Genomic DNA, 25,795 nt, shown 5'->3' with positions numbered 1-25,795 from the left:
ATAAGATCTTAAGTAATTTGACCTGCCACCTAGAAAAGTATTTTTATTCCATTTTAGAAGTCACACAAATAAATTATACTAATGATACAAGTATAATCTCAATTCCTAAACCTGTAAGGGATTAAAAAGAGAGAGAGAGAACTATGGACCATTTTGTCTCATGACTATTGATACACTATTTTAAAATAAAATACTATTAAAGGATTATTAATATACATGAAATAATTCACTATGAGCGTTTGATTCATACATTGATACAAATATTAAGAAAATAGTTAACAGTTAAAACAAAAGATGCTTATATCAAGAAAAAAAGAAAAAAGCTTGGATAAAATATGGCACTCATTTATGTTTAAAAAAAAAAAAAACCTTAAGGAAAAAACTTAAAAACAACGTAAGTATAGAAAATCCATGCTTTAAAGAATTACAGGCATATAGTTAATTTGAAGAGTTAGCTTTATTTCCAATGGGGAAATACTAGAAAGTTTTTGAATATCAATGGGTAAGGTAAGGAATCCCCATCTCCCAATTGCAATTTGATAAGGTTCTTGAAATTCAAGTTATAACAATGTGTGAGAAATTAAAAATATTAACCTCATCTTTTATTCCTCCATTGACACATTATCCCTCTTTGCAGATAGTATGTTATGTATAGAAACATGTAAATTGCTTGGGACCATAGTGGAGACATCAGATTTCACACTGAATAAGGCAATGTGTTCTAGACAATACAATGAAACTGCAAAAGTCTAGTATCTCAGTCTTGAATAAGCTCCAGGATTAGAAAGAGGTTCCTTGTCCCGAGCTCTAACAGCTTTCAATTTGACTTAGTTTTCATTTTTTAATTCCAATGAAAACTTATGGAATACAGAAAGTTCTGGGAAGTCATTATCTATCTAAGAGAATCTGATTCAGATTTAAAAAAAAAAATCACATCTAAAGACCAAACTTCACCAGCAGAAAGCATTTCTACCTACCGGCCCATCCTAAGCACTTTAAGAATCAGACATGGAAATAAGAAATAATGAGTTCAATGATCTTAGAAAAACATGAAAAGACTTGCATGAGAATATGAAGAGTGAAATAAATAGAACCAAGAGAACACTATATACAGGAATAGCAATATTATTGTAAGAAGAATTTTGAGTGAATAAGTTATTCTGACTACTCAATATCTAAATTAACTACAAAAAAAGGATATATGAAGGAACACACTATCTGCATACAGAAAAAGAATTAATAAATAAAAATAGGTATAAAATAATTTTACATATATACACATAATACTTACATATATATATATGCATGTCTACATATTTGTATTTAATGGTAGCCATCTTGAGGGTGGGGATAAGGGAAAGGGGGAAAAAAGAAATTTACATGAGAGCTCTATTATATATTTTAAAAGAATCACAAATTGTACATAATTTGCAGTTTCATGTGAAATCATCTTTTTATTATAGACTATGGAAATGCTTGTTTAATTATATAAATTAAAAATAAAACATAAAAAAATTAGACATGGAACAGTCCAATAATTGACACAAATATTTGGTACATTTTTTCCTGATCTTCAGAGAGTAGACTTTTCTATCTTCTAATTCTACCTCCATTTATCAATGTTAACTGCTTGTCTCAGTCTAGGAAGGTATAGTCACTATCAAATCCTCTCAAGCCTCCATTCCAGAAGCCTGTGTGAGAGACAGCTTAAATGTCCTTTGAGAGTCAACTGTCAAACGTGAATATTGACACCTCTAGAAGTCAACAAATATAAATCATTACTTGATTTATTTATTTTTAATTGGCCAGACTTAAGAAAATGTTAATAATGAAGGAGTATATTGCATTCTTCTGTAACTCTGGGACAACTCTGCTTCTCAATATAGCAATATATTGAGCAGAAAATCATTCCCTTAATGGAGTCAATATGTTCAGACTCAGCAGAAATAAACATGTCTTTGGGTTGGTATTCCATAGACTAATGGAGATAGCCAGATATTAAAGGCTTACCTGGACTTCTTCAACAACTATTTTAATACAGCCTTTAAATGAACAAATGGATTTCATTAATACTCCAGTCTTTCTTTTGTCTTGCCATGATAAATGTTTTTATAGCAATGGTTAAAATCTGATATATTTTTATAAGTCTTCTCTCTTTCTTTCAACTTCATGCAGTACTATAGAAGAATCAATACCAATCTCATCCCTTCCAAGTCCCTCTGAAAGTTTTTGTCTTTTTAGTGGTAAATAAGGCTGTTTTTCTCAACAACAGTTTGTCGATTCACAATGATTTTCATTTTCAAGCTTACTTTTTTTGGCCCTTGAATGATATTGAATCTGCTTCATAGTGGACTTGAATAATCCCTAAAATGCCTGATTAAAATGCCACAACAACAGTTATTATGATATCTAATAGTCATTAAAGTCATTAGAACTTTTGAATTTTTTTAAAGAGTAATATCAACTCTTTGAAACCACAGAATTGCCATTTGGGCACTGGCCTGTAATCTCTGCTACTAAAGAAACTGAGGCTGAAGCTGGATCCCTTAAACTCAGAAGTTCTGAGCTACAGTAGGATTAAAGCAGAAGCCCACATGCAGGATCATTGCTGATGCAGGGAAACCTTATCAAAATAATTGTTGGTTCAAGTAGTATTACACATCTGTAGGTGCTGTAAATATAGAGACAAATATAAAACAGCTCTTATCCTTGAGGAGCTTACATTTTATCAAGAAAGACAAAATTTGTATATATAAAAGTATATATTTGGGGGGGTGGGGAATTGGAACTAGGATTTCATGAATAAAATATCAATGGTTCTCAAACTTTTGTTTTCAGTATCTTTATATTAGTAACAATTGTTGAGGATCTCTCCAAAGAGTTTTTGTTTATGTACGTTATATTTAAAAATATTTACCATATTAGAAAAATATAATTTTGAATGTGTAGACCCTCTGAAAGGAATCTACAGAGATTCTCTAGCTATCACGTTGAAAACCATTGTTTTAGATAAGTAATTCCTTATACCTCTGTAGCTTCTCATCTACTCTACAATTTCTCTTCTTAGAGAAGGAGGATGGAGATTCTGAAAGTTTTACAATCAAACATTTTTCTATCACTTACAATAGACCAGTATTGCATTAAAGGCAGAAAACACAAATCAAAACCAAAAATTGTTCCTGGTACCTGGGAAGTTTATTTTCTAATGGCGCAGACAACAAACCTATAAAAAGATATATACAAAACTCATGTAGATAACTGAACTTAGTAATTTGTCCAGGGTTACATAGAGAGTAGATATCAAATGCAGGAATTAAATTCATGTTTTCCTGATTGTAGGTCCAAGACAAAATAATTGTAAGGTAATATCTGGATTGAAGAATTACTAGCAGCTAAGCAATATCATGAAGAGCTTCATGTAGATGGTGGCTCCACATCTGGAGTGTTGGTCTTTTCTATGACATCTGTGGTTCTTTCCCTCTTTCTTATAAAAATCTTACAATTTTATCACCTGTCAGAGAAAGCAATTTTGGAGCAAGGGAAGAACCATATTTTTTATTCTGGATTTTAATGTCTATTTTGCTTTTTATATATGAAATATCAAAAGCTGACCAAAGAAAAATCACATCATTTTTGTTGTTGATGTTATCAATTATACAAAAAAGAGAAATACTTGTAATATTCTTCTTTGGCCCTGGAAATTTAATTTATCACTGAAAGTGATTGAATTGACCTCGGGCTCTTTGAATCTGCCTGCTTAGGACCATAGACAAAGAAATGGTAGCTCTGCAAGCAGATAAAGCCAACGCATTTGAGTATGGGTTACCCAGAACTTGAGAAGGCTTTTTTTCTATTTATTGTAATAGCTTAAATTTGTGTGCTTCATGTAGACTTTAAATGGCATAAATATGCATCTCCATCTGCACATTCTTGTCAGGAATAGTTCTGCTCTGAGGTGTTATGGCACCCAAGAACTTCTAGAATAGACTCTGTTAATCCTTTTTCCACTGCAGAAACTCAGAGAAAAATTCAACTGTAGCCACCTGTGCAGTTGGGGTAGCTGCAGATTTCCATGCAGCCATGCAGCTAATGGAGTACTGGGAAAAAGCAGAAAGTCAATGAATATTGCAGTTGGAAAATATCTCCCCAACCTAGAAAGTGACTAAACTAACAAGATGAAATTAAATATAATCTTACATTTAGTTTGGGGGGAAAAGCATCCCTATCAACTGCAGTCAAATCAACAAACATTTATTAAGCATGCCCCATGTAATAGGTTTTGCAAAGCTCTGGGGATGCAAAGAAAAAAAAAAACATTTCCTCTCCTCAAAGAGCTCATGATTTAGCTTGGAGAGATGATAATATGAACAACTATGCAGAAACAAGATGTAGACAAAATAAATCATTTAACAAGGAAAGCATCAGTATTAAGGAGAAACAGGAAAAATTGGTGCGGGGGAGGTAAGGTCTTTTGATAAAAATTGAGATTTTAGATGAAACTTGAAGGAAGTCAGGGAAGTGAGGAGGCAGAGGTGAGAGGTAGAGGGAAGAAAATTTTAGGCATTGGAAGAGAGCTAGTGAAAATTCTTGGAGGGGAGACATGAGATGTCTTATGCAAAGAACATCAGAATGAAGGGATCTGTCTTAATAGTTATTAATATGAAAAAAACCTCACGGCAGCTAGTAAATAGAGAAGTGGACCCATAGTGAAGACCAGACTTCAAATTCAACCTCAAATACTTCTTAGTTAGGTGATCTGTCAGCACTGCTCACCTCAGTTTCCTCAACTGTAAAATGAAAATAAAAATAATCCGTACTTCTCTTGATTTTTGTGAGTATCAAATGAGGTATTTTTAACAGTGCTTAGCACAATACTTGGAGCACAATGGATGCTTAATAAAAAATTCTCCCCTTCCTTCCCCCAAATATAAACTTTAAATGCCAACATTATGATGGACTGGTGAAAAACCTCGTGTAATCTTTATTTTGCCTGATTTGGGATCTCATAATGTAGTTAGTTCATCTTTATTTTAGTCAGACCACATTTGAGTATTATATATACTTCTGGATATAATGTATTTTAAAATTAATTTTGATTGATGTTTCTTGTTTTTACATTATCTACCTTTTTTCCTCCTGCTCTTCCTTTAGAATATAACATAATAAAAAAAATCATCCTTTATAATAAATTATGAGAAAAAAGAAGAAAATTGCACAAAACTAAACAAAATGTTTTTTAAAAGTCTGGATTTTGTTACTGACTCATAGTCAGCACCCATATTCTCCTATGTTTGCAAAGGAGTATGAAAAGTATCTTTTCATATTTCTTTCTTTGGGGACATGTTTGGTCATTATGATTTCAATTTGGTAGCGATCTTTCCATTTACATAGAAATCATCACAAGCTAATATAAAGGCCAGAGTACTTAGGAATTAATAGTCACTTAAGAAATGTGACTTAATTGACAATCAATGAAAGTCCTTCAGTCTTTTCTACATCTCACTTTTCAACAGTTTTAACAGAACATTTCCCCTGATAGCAAGTCTAGTAATTCTAATATTTTTTCTGCGCGACAACTTCAAATACTTACAGAGAATTGTCCAGTCATTCCCAAGACTCATCTTTCTCAATCTAAACATCCCTACTTCATTTCACTGACCCTTGTAGGACATATAGCTTTCCTATCTTGATTATCCTCTACACATTCTCCATTTTCTCAATGTCCTTAAATTATGGTGCTCAGAACTGAACACAAGATTTCAGATCAGGTCAAATTAATGGAGGATATCATATCCATTTTCCAAGATCAAATTGGCTTTTTTTGGCTGCTATGTCACATGGATGATTCATATTGAGCTTTCAGATCTCTACATGTGTCTCCCCCATGTACTTGTACTTATGAAAGATTTACTTTTTGGCCCATATGCAAGATTTTTACACTTATCTCCACTTATTTTCATCAGATTGGACTCTTTTAGTTTATTGTCAGGACCTTTTGTGGGTCCAGGGTGTGTCATGAAATAGGTTAGCTTCTCTTTCCGGTGAGTTCAACTCACATTTCATAGACAATATATCTATGACCTTATTATCCAAGTCATTGCTGAATTAAACATCCCAGTAGAAAGTACAGATCCCTGGGGTACTTCGCTGAAGACTTTCTACCATCTTCTCATTGAATTCCAGTGCTTTGCCCAGAGATGACCCATAATACATGCTTTTTAAATACTTGTTGACTTAATGTGAATCATCATCAATAACTTTTTGACTCCAGGCAATCTATTCTGAATCTAATAGTTTTATTATCTAGTTTACAAATCCTCATCTTTTCTCCAAGAATAATATCATGTACTTCATCAAACTGCTAAATCTAGGCAATCAATATTGATAGAATTTCCTTGATCTACTAGCATAATAACTCATCTGAAAAAGAAATATGATTCATCTAGTGTGTTCTGTTCATAATGTTGCCATGTTGGCTCTTTTCGATCACTGCTTCCTTTTCCATATGGATATTTTGAAGTTCTTGTTTTGTAGGAAAGGGTGACCCATTTGGAGTTTTCTTGTCAAGAATTCTGGAGTAGTTTACCATTTACTTTTCTAGATCCTTTTTTTTAATATATAAAGAAACTTAGACAAATAGGGTTAAGTGATTTGCCCATGATCACAAAGCTATTAAGTGTCTGAGGATGGATTTGAACTCAGGAAGATGAATCTTCCCATCTCCAGGCTGGGCATTCTATTTTCCGAGTCACTTAGCTGCCTAGATGTATATTAGGTGGCTCTTAAACAATCCATTCTAGAATTTCTTCCAAAACTGAATTTAAGCTTACTGGCCTATAGTATATAGTCTCTGTTCTTTTTCCTTTTTTGAAAATCTTGACATTTGCCCTTCTGCAGTCTTATATGTTTCTCCTGTTTTCTACAATCTTTCAAAGATTGCTGACAATGAATTGTTCAGACACCATATGCCCAATTCTTTTGGTACTAAAGGATTTGGAAACTTGAATTCTCTAAGCACAACTAGGTATATTTTTTAATTTTTCTTTACTTGTTTTTATCAAATATTTGTTAGACATTGTGGTTCCATCATTTCTAGTTCAAGACTTATTCTCCTTGGCAGAAGAAATGAGAAAAAACTCAAGAACTAGTCAGTTCTGCTATACATTGTCAGTGATTATCATCTTGCCTCCCTCCTTCCTGTCAGCAACAGTCTTTCCTTTGATTTTTTTTCCTTTCTTACAATATAGTTAACCAAAGGAAAAAAAATGGGGGAAAAAAAAACTTTTTGTTGTTCCTGGCATTCTTCACTTAGCATGAGTTAGCTATAAGCTTTACTACTTAGTACCACTAACTAGTAACACTTCTGTGTACATATATATTACACTATAGACGTGAGTATATCCTAAATAACAAAAAAATATGTCTAGATGAGGGAGACTGTGGAGGCAGAAGTAGCAAAACTTAGCAACTTTCTGGATTTGAAGAAAAGGAAAGTCAATAATAATTCAATATTTATTGTCTGCTATATGCCAGGTCCCTGAGCAATTCACAGAGCTACTATTTACAGGAATTCCTCCAAAGGCAGCAAATACGAAACAGTCCTTCTTTATTCATTCATTTCTTCATTTATTCAACAAAAACTCACAATCACCAACCGTGCGCCAAGCATTGTGTTAGATATCAGACAAAATGATAGTCACTTTACTCAGGGACTTTACATTCTTCTATACCTTTAGATAAAAGAAATCTATGTTTCTCCTAGCTTTTAGAAAATCAAGCATTTATTTAAAATGAACAACCCAGAGTTCTGATATTAATGCATGGAGAAAAAGGAGACAGTGAAAGAAGTGAGTCTGGATTATAAATCTCACCTCAAAATTCTCTGCTGATGTGGGTGATTCTGGGCCATTAAATCTGGACCTCAGTTTCTTTATCTGTAAATTGAGAAGATTGGACTATTTGGCTCTAAAAGCTCCTTTCAACTCAAGATATATTATCCCAAAGATCTAAATTAAATGTGAGTTAATTACCAATAAAGAAATTTAAAACTGAGACCAACCAGTATGGGAAATTTAAATCCTAGTTTATGAAATAGATTAGTGTTTATATATATATATATATATATGTATATTATCTTCAAATCAAATGTTCACTGGAAGATTCAACTTTCTCAGAAAGTGTTCAGAAAGTTAGAAACAGCCGAGGTTAACGTCCTCCCAAAAGATTGCTCTTTTCATGTTTATTTCAAAAATGAATTTGTGAATATGAAGTTTGACTGCTGAAATGTCTTGCAGACTGTACCAATAGTATAAGAGACTGTGGAGGAAAGAGAAGTGATGTATGAGATATATTATGTTTTTAGTTTAAAGGTAATAGAAAAGACTTTGAATAATTGTAATTTAATTTTTTTTGCATTCATACTTAAACACTGATAATAAAAAATATCAACTGTACATATAATACCAATTATGCATGAGTTTTAAAGCACGTTTGGCTTCATTTATTTTCCTAAGCTCTAAACCTATTACTAATCCTTGTAGCATCAGGCTATAAAAACTGCAAACCATTTTTTTTATGCTGTTGTAGCATAATCTTTATTTCTTGAGACACTTTGTGCAAACATTAAATTGAAGGTAACTGCATAAAAATGAAATGGAGACCTATAATTGCAAACTGTTTTCTTCTCTAATACACTGTTTTCTGGATTCAAAGAGTTTTTGCAGTGAATTGCATCTTATTACTAGGACATGATGTAGCAATAAAAGTATATCACTTGGGCTATATCTACACATGCAGAGAAAAGTAGGGGAATTGAGGTAATTTTCTAGAATTTCAGGTAATTTTCTAGAAAGTTGTGGTCAAGAAAATACCTTTCCTTAATAAAAATCTCTCTAGAACTGCCATAATTGAATTTAGACTGACTATATAGATCCAACCAAAGAGATGAACCAAAGTGAGAAATATTTTCCAATACATAATATATTGTTTCCTTTACTAATTAGTTAATTGACTCATTTTCAACATTAAGGAGATTCTATTTATAGGGAGGGTGAGAATAGGAAAAAAAAATTGTCTCTTGTCCTGGGTCTGGTTCTGATAAACATTCCCTTTTCAGAGTTTTAGGAAAGACAATTCAGAAGTATAAATGTAGTTGGGAGGGAGAGAGAGAAGGAAGGAAGGAAGGAAGGAAGGAAGGAAGGAAGGAAGGAAGGAAGGAAGGAAGGAAGGAAGGAAGGAAGGAAGGAAGGAAGGAAGGAAGGAAGGAAGGAAGGAAGGAAAGAAGGAAGGAAGGAAAGAAGGAAGGAAGGAAAGAAGGAAGGAAGGAAGGAAGGAAGGAAGGAAGGAAGGAAGGAAGGAAGGAAGGAAGGAAGGAAGGAAGGAAGGAAGGAAGAAAAGAAGGAAGGAAGGAAATATTAAAATCATTATCATTTTTAAATAAGAAAATCAGTGGGAGGGCAGAAAAAAAGCAAAAAAAAAAATCAGAGCATTTTCAAAAACTAAAGATTGAATTGACTTTTTAATAGCCTAATAGAAATATGTAGTTTCATGTACAAACCCCTTTTTTTCCCTTTTTCTGCTCAACTTTGATGTATAAATTAAAAAAAAAGTCTAATATTCTCCAGTCTGTCACATTTATTAAGATCCAAGTCTTCCTCTCTGGGCAATAGCTCCAAAGGCAAAAAACAGAAACAATTTCTGCTCATCCTCTCTCATAAACTAACCTTCTACTGGGAAGAAGACAACTTGCAAGCAGATATGTGAAATAATTTAAGGAGGAAGAAAGGGGCACTCTGGGGATCAGGAAAGATTTCTCATAGAAGGTGGCACAGCAACTAAGCCTTGAAGGATGCTTAAGGATTCTAGGAAGATTTGCTTAGGGAGGACACCTGCTGTGTAGCCTGCTCTAGTAGATAAATCTTAGGGGGCTGATTGAGTCAAATATAATTTAAGCAATTCATCCAACATCCAATGTACAAAACTGAATTGCTACATTAATATTAGCTATTGTTATTATGAAAAGTGGGATCTGAATCCAGTTCTTCCTGACTTCAGATCCATTTATTTGCTGAGCATTTGTTCAGCATGTACTATTTGTAAGGCATTACACCAAACTCTAGGACAAAGGACAAAAAAAACAACTTCCTGCCTCAAAGAATATATTTTATTGGCCGACACTTTTTATCTACCACTATACTATACCACCACCAAGAGTTTTTAACTCAGAAAGAGGAGAGACTTATCCCAATTCCACAAACCAGTTTCTAAAGATCAAATGAAGTTTCATTTTCTATATTGCTAATATTATTCTCACATTAAGTGCTAGACATCGAGTCAGAAAGACTCATTTTCATGAGTTCAAATCTGGCCTCAAACACTTACTATGTGGCTGTAGACAAGTCACTTAATCCTATTTGCCTTAGTTTTCTCATTTGAAAATGAGCTAGAGAAAGAAATGGTAATCCACTCCATTATTTTTGCCAAGAAAACCCCAAATGGGGTAACAATGATTCAGACGAGATTGAAAAAACAGTTGTACAAAAACAAGAACGATATTTTGAAAAGATCATGGTACCCAGTCTGTAGGAAGGACTTTGGACAGTTTCCTATGAATCTTTTGGGGAGACAATGTAGTATATATATATATATATATATATATATTTAAGTATGCTTTTCTTGAAGGAAAAGGAAAAGTTTTTTGAATGATGGCTTTTGTTCCTTTCTTATCAAATGGGGCTGGAATGAAGAAGTCAGTTTTCTGCCATGCCTTTATATTTCTCCCTTTGATTTGTTTTCCGCAGTGCCTCAGCTCTAAAACTTTGGTTGACACAAATATTAGCAGGGTGCAGATACAGTCAGTGTTCCTCTGGCAGCTTCTTATGGTTTTCATCACATTTTTCAATCTAGTCCCATTGAATGCCTAGTCTGTATTTAGAGGGTGATTGTGTTCAGACAAACTCAACTATAATGAAAATAAGTCATATTTTTTTTTGGAGAAAATAATTGCTTAGTTTCAGGTGGTGTGTGTGTGTGTGTGTGTGTGTGTGTGTGTGTGTGTTTAAAATATAAAAGTAAAATCTGCAAAACTGTTTTCCTATATAATACAGTCACAACCAGTGATGAGAAAATGGGAAGTCCTGACACAGTAGTGACACTGAAGCTCCCACTAAGAAGATTACTACTGCAAATTGCTTAACCTCAATGAACATGAGTTTTCCTCATCTATAAAATTAAATGTTGGTATTAGAATTATGATGAAGTATTTTGCAACCATCCCTATTCTCACCATGAAAGTATTAAATGATCTCCCAAATTGATTGTGGGACAAGAGTTTTCTAGTACTTCCCTATAGTGGGGGGAGTACACAATCACCCCAAAGATATTCAAGGTCACACCTAGGGAAGCTAGGGAAGTTTCCTGCAAGCAGGAAAGGAGCTCATTGGGTACTGATTTCTACGCCTTCTAAAGTGCAGTGCTGTGAGATCTCTCCTTTCCTCTGTCTGGAGAAAGTGGAGAGTGATCAATGACAATCTCCTTCCTGATGTTCCATGAATCAATGGGGGCTTTCAGAGAATTTACCTCGTTATTTCCAACTCACCATTTTTCCTGGACTTTAAGGTCACCAGAAACTCATCATTTTGCAAAATGAAATCATCTCTCAGATTCTCACCTCCTCAGATCATTTCCAAATTTTATCAGGCCCCTGCACAAGATAACCACCCTTTCTCCATCCCTTTCCAGCTTCTTTTTCTGTGTTATCACATCCCATTAGGTTGTGAATTCCTTGAAGGCAGGAATTGCCTTAAGTCTTTGTTTTTCTCCGCAATACTTAACAGTGTCTAGAACAAAAGGTATTTAATAAAGAGTCCATGGCTCTGACTGACTGCTCTCCTACTCTAGCTAAGGCTCTATTAATCAATCAGTACATATTTATTAAGCACCTACTGTGTGCCTGGCATTGTTCTAAATGTTTGGGAGACACAAAGAGGCACAAGATAGTCTTTGCCCTTTGTGACTTCAGAACATAGAAGCAAACTACATGCAGGATACATAAGATGTGATGATGGAAGGAAGATGCTAAGATTAAGAGATACTGGGAAAAGCTTCCTTTAGATGGTAGAAGTTTAGCTGGGACTTGAGGAAAGCCAGGGAAACTGGGAGGAAGAGATGAGAAGGAAGATAGGTCCAGATATGGGGGGCGGCAAGTCCAAATGAGTGGAAATGAGAAAGATGTTGTTTGTGGAATGGCAAGGAGACCAGTATCATTGCATCAAAGAGTAAGTTGGAATGAGTGGTGTAAGGAAAAAATAAGACTGGAAAGGTGAGGTGAGAGAGATTATAAAGAGCTTTGAATGCCAGAAGATTTTATATTTGAACCTGGAGGTATAAGGAGCCACTAGACTTTATTGACTAGATAGGGGGATATGATCAGACCCACTCCTAAGGAAGATCACTTTCACAGTTGAATAAAGATTAATTGGAATGAGGAAGATCTACAGCTGATAGACCAATAGTCCAGGTATGAGGTTTGTAAGGATCAAGATTCTGGCAGTGTCAGAGAAGAGAAATAGGAATTATCAATAAACATTTTGAAGGAAGAAGTGAATGACTTTGGCAATAGATTGCATCTGCAAAGAGTGTGGAGTCAAGGAGGACTTCCAAATTGTGAGCCTGGGTGACTGGAAGGATGGTGATACCCTCAATAGTGATGGGAAATTTGGAAAGTGGGCTGGTTTAGGGGTAGAGAAAATGAGTTCAATTTTGGACATTTTTTGTGAGTTATAGATGTCTACTAGTCATCAAGTTTGAGATGTCTGAAAGGCACTGAGGAATTCAAGACTAGAGGTCAGCAGAGAGGTTAGGGCAGGATAATTAGATTTTAGAATCACCAGCATAGAAATGATAATTGAATCTATAAGAGCTGATAAGATCACCAAGTGAAATAGCATAGAGGGAGAAGTGGAAAGGGCCCAGGACAGAGCTCTGTTGATAGTAAGGTTAGCAGGTATGTGACATGGATGAAAATTCAGTAAAGGAGACTGAGAGAAATTCAGGTAGGAAGAAAAACCAGGAGAGAGTAGCACCCCCCCCAAACCCAGAAAGAAGGTGATGGATAGTTTCCAAAGGTCTAAAGCAGAGGTCCTCAAAGTATAGTCCAAAGAATTGTTGGGGTCTCTAAAACCCTTTCAGAGGGTCTACAAATTCAAAATTATTTTTTATTTCTAATATAGTAAATAACTATAAATATAACCCATGTGAACAAAAACTCTTTGAACAGATCCTCAATAGTTTTTTTTTTTTAAATCTTGAAGATACTGAGAACAAAGATTTGAGAACCACTGGTCTAAAGAGATCAAGAAGGATAAGGATTAAAGGTCTGATCTTGATGATTTCTGAGGTCTTCTCTGCTTTGATGTAGCATATTATATTCCATATTATAATAACACAGTCATTTGGTTGGGGAGCTGGAACTTTGAAGAGTCATTTGGCTACCTTGTCTTGTCTATAAATGGATGATGACAATTTTGAATTTCTCATGGTTTAAATCCTGGGGACGAATATCATTTACCATTTTAGCTAAGGGAAACCTGATGGGGATTTGTGTTCTTCTTATAATTGTTTGTGTCAGAAATCTTCCGTTTTCTAAGTTAATTTTAAACTTGGATATTAAGTCAGCATTACCTTGTCAGCCTCTTGTTGGCTCTATAGAGTTTCAAATAGGATAAAAGAACGGTGTTGTTATGGGGGAAAAAAAAAACAACTCTGAAATAAACCAAGTTTTTAAATAGGAATCTGTCTGTAATCCAAATTGGGAGACAGAGAAAAACAGAGAGGGAAAACTCATCAAGCTACAGTGTGAACAGCCTAGGAGGATGGATACAGGGCAGATGGAGTGCAACATGGACACAGCATGTGAGCCATTATACGTACCTGAAGGGATGGGGACTACATCCAGCATTCAGAATATGACGCAGAAGACAAAGGATTGGTGTGGCTTGTGAAACTGAGAATTCTATGCAGTAGAGTACATTACCTTAAGATACCAAGGGAATGAGTTTCCAGTGGCCTTCACAAAGAGCTCAGTTTGTCCATGATTGTGTGAGAATTCTTTGTTCCTTGGAGGGAACAGATAACATAACTCTCCTATCAAGGTAGAGGGGAAATAAAATGGTCCTCTATTGGCGGTGTCTCTCAGGTACTTTGGAAGCCACTGATGATAAAAGTTCCTAGAAGGCAATGCATATGCCAGCAATGAAAGAGGATATGGCCAAATTCAGCTGTAATAGTTCTGTGATGGGTCCTAACCATAGTATTGCCATTATCTACATCCAAGACCTTGAGATCCTGGCATATAACATAGGAGATTTGTTTTAATAAAGCAGTTTTCAGCACAGAGAAAAATAGGGGAAATCTATTTCTGAGTTGAAAAGGGAGGTAAGACGGTAAAACATAAGGAGTGTTGCCAATGGAGTATGAAAACCCGGATTGGAAATTTAGTTTGGGGCCTTATTACTTATATGCCCTGGGATGTCACTCTACCTCTCTGGTCCTCAGTTTTATCATATGTAAAAATGAAGTGCAGTAGGACTAAATGAACTGTTACAATAGGGGTCAAAAAATATTTTTGAGCTTGGGGCATTAGGAGAATGAATTATAGTACCATTAACCTAGGTGGATAAGTCCCAAGAGGGAGTCATATGAGAGAAGGGGGAAGAAAAGAAGCTCAGTTTTAGATAATGAGAATTAGAGATAATGCAGGAAACCCAGGGGGAATGTTTAGCAACTAGATTAAAATGTGCAAGTGAAGTACAGGAAAGAGATTTGGCCTGGTAACTTAGATAGGAGAATCTTAGTTCTGGAATCAGAAAATGAGTTTAAATCTTGACTTTGACACTGTGTCCCCTTGGGCAAACCACTTCAGTGAATTGAGTGAGGTCCATGATCCGAGTCTCAGTTTCCTCAATGGTAAAATGAGGAGATTGGACTAAATGGCCTCTTACTTCACTTCTTACTCAAGATTTGTGATCCAATAAAAGGATCTCAATAGGGAGCAAATATGGGAGATGAGCCAAAGGGTTGAGGATAGAATTTGAGTAACAGCCATATTTAAGAAGCTAGAGAAAGAAGGAAGAAAGGGGGAGGGCTATAAAAGAAGAGAAAAATAATAAACAAAAAGCTAAGGAATAACTGAGATAATATAACAACTATAGAGAATTAAGGTTAAAAGGACCCTTAGAGATCTCCTAGTTTATCTCCCTAATTTTGCAAAGGTGGAAACTGGGAAGACTTGCCCAAGATTTAGCAGCATCAGAACCAGGATCCAGCACTTTCTGAAGAGCCAGCCATATTTCAACTTTCCCATGCTGCTTGGTTTATTGATAATGTTTTTAGGGCTTTTGTGATGGGAGACAAATAAGGAAATCTCTTTTCAGAAATGGCCTTTATCCTTCATCAATTGCCTTATTATATTGGGGGGGGATTCTGGGGTCTCAAAAGTAATGCTGGTAAATCATGAATTCTGGGATATTCCAATAACCTAAGCAGGCTTCAGGCTTGGTCCAGTGATGAACTGTGTATCTGTTGTCAGACAACCAAGTCACACTAGCTTTTTATTAAGTTGACTGCAAGGGGTAAATTTGCATTCTAAAAACTGTATAAGACAGAGTTCTCAAACTGGGGCCCACTGATCTCCAAGGAGTCCATGGATCAATTTCATGAGATCCATGAACTTAGAGGAGATATTATTTTAATACCTGTATTTCATACATTTAATTTTCTTTCTAACCCTATGTTTTAAATTTTAGGTATGCATTGAAAAACATTATTCTGAGACTTTCTGTGATGTGAGAGGGTTCTCTCTCTCTCTCTCTCTCTCTCTGTCTCTCTCTCTCTCTCTCTCTCTCTCTCTCTCTCTCTCTCTCTGTGTGTGTGTGTGTGTGTGTGTCTTTCTGTCCCTCCATCTCTGTTTCTCTGTCTCTCTATCTCTCTGTCTCTCTCTGTTTCTGTCTCTCTGTCTCTGTCTCTGTCTTGTCTATGTCTCATCTCTGTCTCTGTCTCTCTATCCCTCTTTCTCTGTCTCTCTCTCTCTCTCTCTCTCTCTCTCTCTCTCTCTCTCTCTCTCACACACACACACACACACACACACACACACACACACACACACAGATTAAGAACTGCTTTCAGACCATTTATTGAATCCCCAAGGGGCTACTATTTGTTGAGGATCCAGCATAGATGCTTGAAGTATTGGAATATAGATTCCATGAATGCAAAAAATAAAAAGGAATATGTGAAAAAAAGAAAAATGAAAGCCATTTTCAAAACTTACCTTCCTTAATAACTTTAGGATACATCAATTACAAATGCCTGTCATATTGATTCTTTTTTTTTTTGCACAAGGGCAGTCAATAAATGTTAATTGAATTAAATTCATAACATTTGCTCAAAGGTAATAAAAAATTAATTAACTGTCTGTCTTTTCTGTTACTTAAGTTTATGTTCATCAATTCCTGCCTTGACCTTTAATCTCATCATGAATTTCCTGTTTCATGGACACTCTGTAGAAGAGAGGTTTCATCCTGTTGAGTCTTTTGTCTTCTTCTAAGAAATCTAGTTGTTCTAATTTTAAACCCTCCGAGCTCTTCTAATTTTGACTTATTTTTACTGTTTTGGAAAAAAATATATTTTCTCCAAGTCAATGTCAAGAACTATGTATAACATTCCAAATATAGTTTCGCAAGTTTCTTATTTAATTCCAAGATACTTGCCTGCACACAAGATTTGATACCTCTTTTTATGTGTTTCTTCTTTTAGCTGCCGCTACTGTATAATACTTTGAGTACAATGTCAAAGAACTAGGCGAAAGAAGAAATCTGGGAAATTTATTGCTAGCTTCCCATCACTCGAAGATGGGAAATGTCACTTACATACACCCCAAGACTGTGACTCATTTCAGATGTCAGAACTCTGGGTTGAACAGGCTGGGCTCTGAAATGCGTATGTCAGATGCTCTGCCGAAGAGGAAGAGATAGCTCTCTTTGGGGAATTGGAAAAAAATAACAATATAAACAGGGATATAAAAATTTTAAAATAGCTTTACAAATGGCAGCTTGGATGTTCCATAAAACCATGTCAGTATGGGACCAGTTTGCTCCAAGTGGTTGCTTGAATGCAGTATATCATCTCCATTCAAAATGATATACTTTATAAAGGTCTCAAAGTTAAAAAGAGAAGCATTCTATGTGTTGTTTTATACAGTATTCTCAGCATGTTCTTACACTTTAGTAACCCCTATCCAACTTTTTTTGTTTCTGAATTACTTTGTGCAAAAGCAATTTAAATTACATGCAGCCTGACTACATGTGATAATTTCAACTGATTGTTAATTAATTCTGTAAGTAAATAGCTCCTGCAATCTCTCTATTCATCAAGGTTTTACTATCTATCAACCTTCTCTGGGCTCTCTTTCTTTTATATACAGTGGGAAGCAGCTGTGTAACACGCTGGATCCCAGCCTGAGGAAGTAAGTAGCCCAGCCGTGGAAGGCTTTCACCAGCCAGTCTCGGGATTTCAGACTTGTGCAGCTAGGCTGTTCACAATCCCACAGGGCTGCTCCATCACTTAAGATGTGGTACAATGGAGAGAGCACTGGGGGCTTCTAGTTAAGAGCATCTTACTTTGACTTCCTTCTCTGACGCTAACTGAGTGTGTCCCCTTGTACATGATACTTGTCCATGGGGGAGGAGAAGTACCTAAGGAGAGGGGATCGGACCAAGTAGCCTCCAAGATCCCATGATTCTATAATCTCCCATCCCTGCCACTCAATCAGCTAGCAGTTGCTTGGTACCAGGCACTTTAATAGGCACTAAGAATACAAAAACAAACAGGGAGAGAGTATCTATCCCCATGGAGCTTATGTTACAGAGAGAAAACAACACATAAAAGGAAGTTGAAAGAAAAAGGGAGCACAGAGGGGAGAGAAGGGACTGTGGACTAGTTCTAGATATGGAAGAACAACGTATATGGAAGCCAGATGGAATATTGTGTACAAAAAAGAGAGAACAGGTCAGTTTGAAGTTAGGTTGGAACAGAGTGGTGTGGCAGGGAATAATATGAAAGGACTGGAAGGAATGGTGGGAGCAAGATGATGGAAAGTCATGGGCTTACAAGTTTAGTGTTGGAAAGGTGATCAAGTCTAATTTCCCCATTTTACAGATGTGTAAATTAAGGGTTACAAACTCAGATGGGTAGAGAAGTCACAGAACGTGGGTTTGAATACAGATTTTCTGACTTAAAAATCTATACCTCTTCCACTGAGGTTTTTCAATGTTATGCTAAGGGTCTTCTATTTTATCTTAGAAACAAAAAGGAAGCACTGAAAATTTTTGAGTAAATGAATTACATGATTAGATCTGTTAGTGGTGAACCATTATTCAATTTAATTGTTTCCCAATGAAGTGCGATAATGAATACAAGGCTTAATCTCAAATCAAGCCCTGGGTTCAAAGTCCACCATTGATACTAATCACCTATGTGACTATAAGCAAGCCATTGACCCTCAGTTTCCTTATTTGTAAAATAGAGTGAATAACGCTTTTAGTACCTACTCTGAATTGGGAGCTGATATATGTAGAACACTTTGTGAGTTTCAAAGCATTATGTTGTAGTTGTTATTCAGTTTAATTGGACTCTTAGTGATACCACCCTAGTACTGTCCATGGGGATTTGGGGACAAAGCTACTGAAGTGGTTCTCCATTTCTTTCTCCAGTGTATTAAGACAAATATTAAGTGACTTGTCCAGAGTTACACAGCCAGTAAGTCACTAAACTGGATTTGAACTCAGTTCTTCCTAACTCCAGACCCAGCTTTTTATTCACTAAGCTGCCCTGCATTATGCACAACTCCATTATTATTATTCAGGTTCTACTTTCAAAGAGCTTGCAATTTTTAAATTAGGAAAATTATTCTTTAAGATTAATCAGGCAAGAAGTTGTATGACTTATTTATCTGCTGTGTGTTTTTATATCTGAATTATTAAATTTATAAGCAGGGACATGGGTGCTACTCTGTTGAATGCTTGCTCCATAAGGTTGAGAGAGATTAGAACGCTCCCCATCCAATTGGCCAACCCTACTGTTTACCAAATATCATTCTCATTGCTCTGTTCTGCTGGAGATGTTTCTCTGAGCCCCCCGACATACAGATTTTTTGTTTTCCTAATACACACAACCTGTGTTTCTGCCAACCCTTTTTTAAAGATCGAACCATAGGGAAGAAATGAAGCCAGTAGGGAAATGGAGAGGATACAACCAGACAGTTGAGAATGTAGTCCCTTTGTGACATCTAAAACAACAATGATGAAAAAATTTACCAGAATCTCCTGAGACAAGCATGTGCCCCATGCCATTAATTCTAGCAATCCTCTGGTGTATCCACCAGCACCTCACTTATAATCACTCATTGAAAATCACTGATGCAAAAGCCAGCAAGCTGTTGCCATTCCCTCTTTTGCTGGCCAAAGCTAAATGGCTGTAATGAATAAATGGGTATCAAGCCGACTTTTCCATCTGCACTGAATTTAGATGCAACTCACAGAAGGACTAAGATGGTGATTTGATTTTTAAAATCTACTTTTTATTCTGGGGTCATGGATTGTTCTATCTAATTCAATTCCCCATCCTGTGTAGTCCAAGACATACTGTTGCTCATGCAAGTAAGTAGGTACCATGTTGGATACAATAGTCTACTTAACCTGGGAGTCGATGAACTTTTTTGTACTTTGATAAATATGCTTTAATGTAAGTTGTTTCCTTGGTAATTATATTTTTTCTTATGCATTTGAAAATGTTATTTTGAAAAGGGATTCATAGATTTGGCCAGGCTGTCCAAGAATATGGGATATAAACTGAGGTTAAGAATCTCTGATCTAGAAACTAGGAACACAATGACAAAAAGAGAATTGTTTTCACTTTCAAAAAATTTTTAATTCTACTTGTAGTTTATGGTAGGGCATGCTGATAATCTTTCTCTAAGTGTCAGAGAATATAAAAGCTAAAAGGGTATTTGAAACCATTTAATAAGACTTTCTCACTTGGCATATATAAGGAAATTGAGGTCCACAGAGAAGAAATGATTTGAAGTCATTCCAAACTCTTTCAACTTGCATTTTAATTTTTAAGAAACTAACCAGCCCTTGATACTTGATGGCCCTGCCCAAAATATAGCCTGTGAGCATCAGAATATGAGGGTTAGAAAAGAATTGATATGTTTTACCAATAAACACCAAAAATCCTAGAGTTCTTTGAAACTCTGGTGAAACCTATGGAGCACTTTTCAGAATAAAAATTTTAAATGCATAAAGTACATTAAAGGAAAGCCATTCTACTTGAAATAGAGTTATAATTTCAAAAAGTCCAATTCAACCAACACTGAACATTCCATCATCATGGTAGGTGCTAGAAATTCAAAGATGATAATGAAATAGTCCTTGCCCTCAGTGAGCTTACATTCTACTAGGAAGATTAATTAGACTATAATTAAATTCTATTAAAGCCACAATGAGACTTTTTTGAAACAATATTTCTGTGTTCTGTACACATTGATCAATTCTTCCTCCTTACCCCTAATAAAAATGGGCAGCCAGGTAGTATCATAAGGAGAGTACTGGCTCTAAAGTGTGATCCTGGACCGGTTATTTTATTTCATTTGCCCCAGTTCCTTTATATGTAAAATGAGCTGAAGAAGGAAATGGCATCTTTAGCATCTCTATCAAGAAAACCTCCAATAGGGTCACACGATTGAGCAACAAAACAGGGTAGGAATAGGAACTGGACCAGCTTTAGGAAACTTCTTGATGAGAAGATTCCCCTATCAATTCAAGTCTACATCTTTTCTACGAGTTATATCATATTAAAGTATTTCCTAGAGCACTGACAAGTTAAAAGGGAAGCCCAGGGTCAAACAACCCATATATATGTGTGTGTGTGTGTGTGTGTGTGTGTGTGTGTGTGTGTATACATATATATGTGTGGGTGTATATATCTATATGTGTGGGTATATATATATATATACATATATATATATATGTATATATATATATATGTATATATATATATGAAACAAGACGAATCCAAATCTTCCTGGTATATATATATATATATATATATTATATATATATATATATATATATATATATATATATGATGGGACCTGAATCTAAATCTTTGGTTTCAAAGGTCAGTTCTTTACAATAAAATAGGAATAGGTAAATAATCATTCATTACTATCATGAAATTTTTGAATTGAGACATCCTATTTCATTTGTGAAATTTCTCATTTCCAGTTTTCCTAAAACTTATCCTATGAATTATTTCATTCATTTAATTAAATCATAAGTGTCCACATTGGTCTTGACATTGTGCTCCAATCTAGGAACACAGGGACAAAAACAAAGAGGTTCTTGCCCTCCATAAGGTTATATTTTATTGGGAAGAGATTTTCTTTTCACAGATAATTAAATATATGCAAATATTTAATTATAATATGTAATAAGTAATATACACAAAATAATATTAGGAATGAAAGTTTTACTCTCAAAAGTCTAGAATGGATATTCTTTTTTTTAACCTGAAAACCTATTAATTTTTTGAAATCTATGATATTTATATCTTTAAGAATACTGGTTAGAGTTCCTATATAAACAATTTCAGGTTTTTTTTTTTCTGTGTGTATATGTGTTTTTTATTCAGATATTCAACTCACAAATGAAAAACACTCAGATGAGAAATCTGTTAAGGGCATCGTTATAAATTCAGTATCCGAATTCAATATTGCCGACGCACCATCCAAGGAAGCCCCCAATGAGAAAAAACTGTCAGCATCCAGCACATCATTATCTTCTCCTGAAGAGTGCCAAACCAAATTCTCATACCTCCAAAACGATACATCATTTCATCAGAGAGACAATGATGGTATGTTTCTTAAAATTCAACAGATCTCTAAATAAAACCTTTCCTTCCCCTTCCTCTCCCCCCAATCCTGAAAAGAGCATTATATGCTTACTGTTGGAGAAATCTTTATGAATATTAAAAGAGAGGGCTCAGAATTTAGACAACAGTGAATGACACATGTCAAGGTCACTTGGCAATAACATGATACTCGACAGATCATTTGCTCTCAAAACTGGGAATTTATCTGAAAAAATGGGTTTTTTAAGTGGCTAGGGTATAATCAGTCTTATTTGCTGGGCTAGGAAGTGCAAGCTTCTCTCCCCCACCCCACTCCCCTTGAAGGTTCTGAGATTCTTTTTCCTTTGCTATTGTGTAAAGAAATTGGAAGAAGAAGCATAAGTGGCTCCAAAAGAGACAAATAAAGCTTGTGGGGAATGCAAAGAATCAGATCCCAGCTGCCTATGGAGGACAGAATGTCTGCAGGAAGTATTGATCTCTGAACTTGCTGATTGGGGGGAACATGAGCTGTCCAACACCTAGACATATCATTATAGAGATATTCAAATTGCAAAGCAACCTGAAAAAGATTTGGAGACAGAATCCTCACCAAAGTCATTTAGATGGATAGAGACTCCACACCTAGGAGGGGGAAATCATTTCTTTGTTTACTCTCCTTGTGACTCCTTGGGCCCATGTTTGGTTTGCAGACTCCAGTTTTCACACCTAAAGAGACTAGGATGAAAGGAGTACCTATGAATAAGTCAGATCCACACTGGCCTTGGGGTCAGCTCTCAGCAGGGGCTGAATTTTTCTGGTGCATATTTAAGGATGTGTTTAAAGTTCCCTGAAAGGGAACAGAAGTACCTACCCTGAATTGTATATTTACGACAGAAAATTAAGAATTGTCATGTCCCCAAAGTGTAGCATACAGGAGAGTGGACCTACCTTCCAACTGAACAGATCTACATTCAAGTCTTTCCTTGGATCTGTTCTGGCTGTATGATTCTGGGCAAGGCACTTAAAGTGTAGATCTGCATTGATAAAGTGAGTGTCCTCAACAAGAAGTTCTCAGGTCCTGAGAACTCACTTATCCAGTCCTTCTCACCTTAGCATTTATTTATAGCAGAAAGAAGGAAGGGAGTCATTTGAATCTCCCCCAAACTCCTCCAAAGACCTTTAAATAATGCCCTAAAATGAATGCTGAAGCAGCAGAACCCATAAAAGGATGAGGTAGAAGTTAGTCCAAGATAACTTAGAAGTTAGTCAAGAAAGGTCTGTCATATCTGGTGAGGGTGGAGCACAAGCAAAGGAGGAACAGGTTCTCAGTAAGACAATAAGAGAGTCAAACAACTGATCAGAAGGGGATTATAGGGTTCTCCTTGCTAGCACCAAGGCAGGGTACTGTTGCTTTGCACATATTTGAATCTGGACTACAATCCTGGATGGCAAGCCTGGGGCAATCCTAGCCCACTAGAGCTTGCAGTGGAATAGGTACCCTACTTACAATTCCAGGAAGGAAAGTATTTGTGATCACTTACACACCAGCACTGGCCAGGAGAGGAGTAAACATACCTTTCCTTAGATCATAACTCCTTTGAAGAACTGAAAACCTTCAAATCCCTAGAAGTTCCTCTAAAAACAACTGTACAAATATTCTGAAGTTTGGGGAGTGTTTCCTCTACCTTAGAAGCAAAGCCCTATTTTAATAAAAACTTTTAAAATAAAGAAGTAGCCTAAGAAAATGAGCAAGCAACAGAAAAAAATTCTGACTATAGAAAATTATTATGACAAGGAAAGTCAAAACACATACTCAGAAAAATCAACAAAGTCAAAACTGCTACATCCAAAGCCTCAAAGAAAAATATGCCTATAAAAGAGGGGAAGGAGGGGCAGCTAGAAGGCACAATGGATAGAGTTATTGGCCTTGGAGTCAGGAGGACCTGAGTTCAAATCCAATCTCATTCAACAAACATTTCCTAGCTGTGTGACTCTGGGCAAGTGACTTAATCCCATTTGCAAGGAAGGAAGGAAGGAAGAAAGGAAGGAAGGAAGGAAGGAAGGAAGGAAGGAAGGAAGGAAGGAAGGAAAGAAGGAAGGAAGGAAGGAAGGAAGGAAGGAAGGAAGGAAGGAAGGAAGGAAGGAAGGAAGGAAGGAAGGAAGGAAGGGAAGAAATTATGAAAAAGTCAACATATTGGTAAAGGAGATACACATACAATACTGAAGGAAATAACACCTTAAAAAAGACTAGACCAATGGTAAAAGTGGTTCAAAAATCTAATGAGGAGAATAGTGCTTTGAAAAGCAGAATTGGCCAAGTGGGAAAAGATACAAAAACTCACGAAAGAAAAAGTTCATTAAAAACAGAATTGACCAAATGCAAAAGGATGTACAAAATCTTACTGAAGAAAATAATTCCTTAAAAATTAGAACTGAGCAAGTAGAAGCTAATGACTCTATAAGATGTCAAGAAATTATCAAATAAAACCGAAAAGAAAGAAAATAGATTCAGGAGAGATAATTTAAAAATTGTTGGACTTCCTGGAAACCATGATGGAAGAAAATAAGTCTAGACATCATCTTTCAAGAAATTACCAGAGAAAATTGCCCTATTAATCTACAATCAGAGAGTAAAATAGAAATTGAAAGAATATACTAATTATCTCCAGAATTCTAGGACTTTTGAGTCAAAGATAAAATATTTCAAGTAGCCATAGAGAAACAATTCAAGTATTACAAAGCTACAATCAGAATAGCACAAGATTTAGCAACTTTTATACTAAGGGATCTGAGGGCTTAGATTATAATATTCTGGAGGGCAAAGGAGCTAGAATTACAGCTGAAATCATCTACTAATGAGATTAAGATAATCCTTCAGGGAGGAGAAATGAAATAGAGGAGTTTCAAACATTCCTGATGAAAAGACCAAAGCTGAATAAAAAAAATTTTGCTTCCAAATACAAGATTCAAGAGAAGCATAAAAAGGGAAACAGGAAAGGAAAATCATAAGAAATTTAATAAGGTTAAACTATTCACATTCCTATTTACATGGGAAGATGATACTTGTAACTCATAAGAACTTTCTCTTTTAAGGCAATTAGAAGAAGCATATTCATAGAGAGGGCACACAGGTGAGCTGAATATGATAGGATGATATCTAAAAAATAAAATTAAGGAGAGATAAAGAGGAATGCACTGGTATAAAGGGAAATAGAGAAAATGAATTATATTATAATTCAGAATCAAATTGGGTATAAAAATCTATCTTACCCTATAGTGAAGTAGGAGGGGAAGGGGATAAGAGAATGGGGGGAGATTAAATTAAAGAAGGGAAGGTAGATTGGGGAAGCAGTAGTCAGAAGCAAAAACACTTAAGAAGGGATGAGATGAAAGGAGAAAGAATATAAATGAGGGAAATAAGATGGAAGGAAATACAGTTAATAATTTTAATTGTGGAAAAATATGTGAAGCAAGTTTCTCTGATTTGGTCTGATATAGAAAAACATGAATCAAATTAATGAAAATAAGAACTATTCCCCAGTTAACAAATAATAAAAATTATGGGCAGTTTTCAGATAAAGTAATAAAAGCTATTTAGAGTCATATTAAAATGCTCTAACTTACTATTGACTAGAGAAAGGCAATTTAAAACAATACTGAGGCATTTTCTCACCTATTAAATTGGCTAATAAAACAGAAAAGGAGAATAACAAATGTTGAAAGACACATGGGAAAATTGAGCCAATAACACACGGTTGGTGAACCTGTGAACTGATTCAACCATTTATGTAGAGCAATTTACATTGCTCTACATACCCAAATATTTGTAACAGCTTTTTTTCTGGTACAA

At 35.5% G+C, this 25,795-nt stretch overlaps 1 protein-coding gene across 1 annotated transcript in view; it reads left to right on the top strand.

The window, feature by feature from the left end:
• Positions 1 to 25,795, top strand: part of MDFIC2 (MyoD family inhibitor domain containing 2) — a 148,618-nt gene that overhangs the window by 110,985 nt on the left and 11,838 nt on the right. The window contains exon 4 of the mRNA XM_051980734.1: positions 21,748 to 21,969. Within this exon, the coding sequence (XP_051836694.1) occupies positions 21,748 to 21,969 (222 nt within the window). The remainder of the gene's footprint in view (positions 1 to 21,747; positions 21,970 to 25,795) is intronic.

The sequence above is a fragment of the Antechinus flavipes genome, chromosome 1 (assembly GCF_016432865.1).
Source record: "Antechinus flavipes isolate AdamAnt ecotype Samford, QLD, Australia chromosome 1, AdamAnt_v2, whole genome shotgun sequence".
In the NCBI taxonomy this organism is placed as follows: domain Eukaryota; kingdom Metazoa; phylum Chordata; class Mammalia; order Dasyuromorphia; family Dasyuridae; genus Antechinus; species Antechinus flavipes.
The sequence above is the reverse complement of the archived record's forward strand: the minus strand, read 5'-3'. Positions and strand labels throughout refer to the sequence as shown.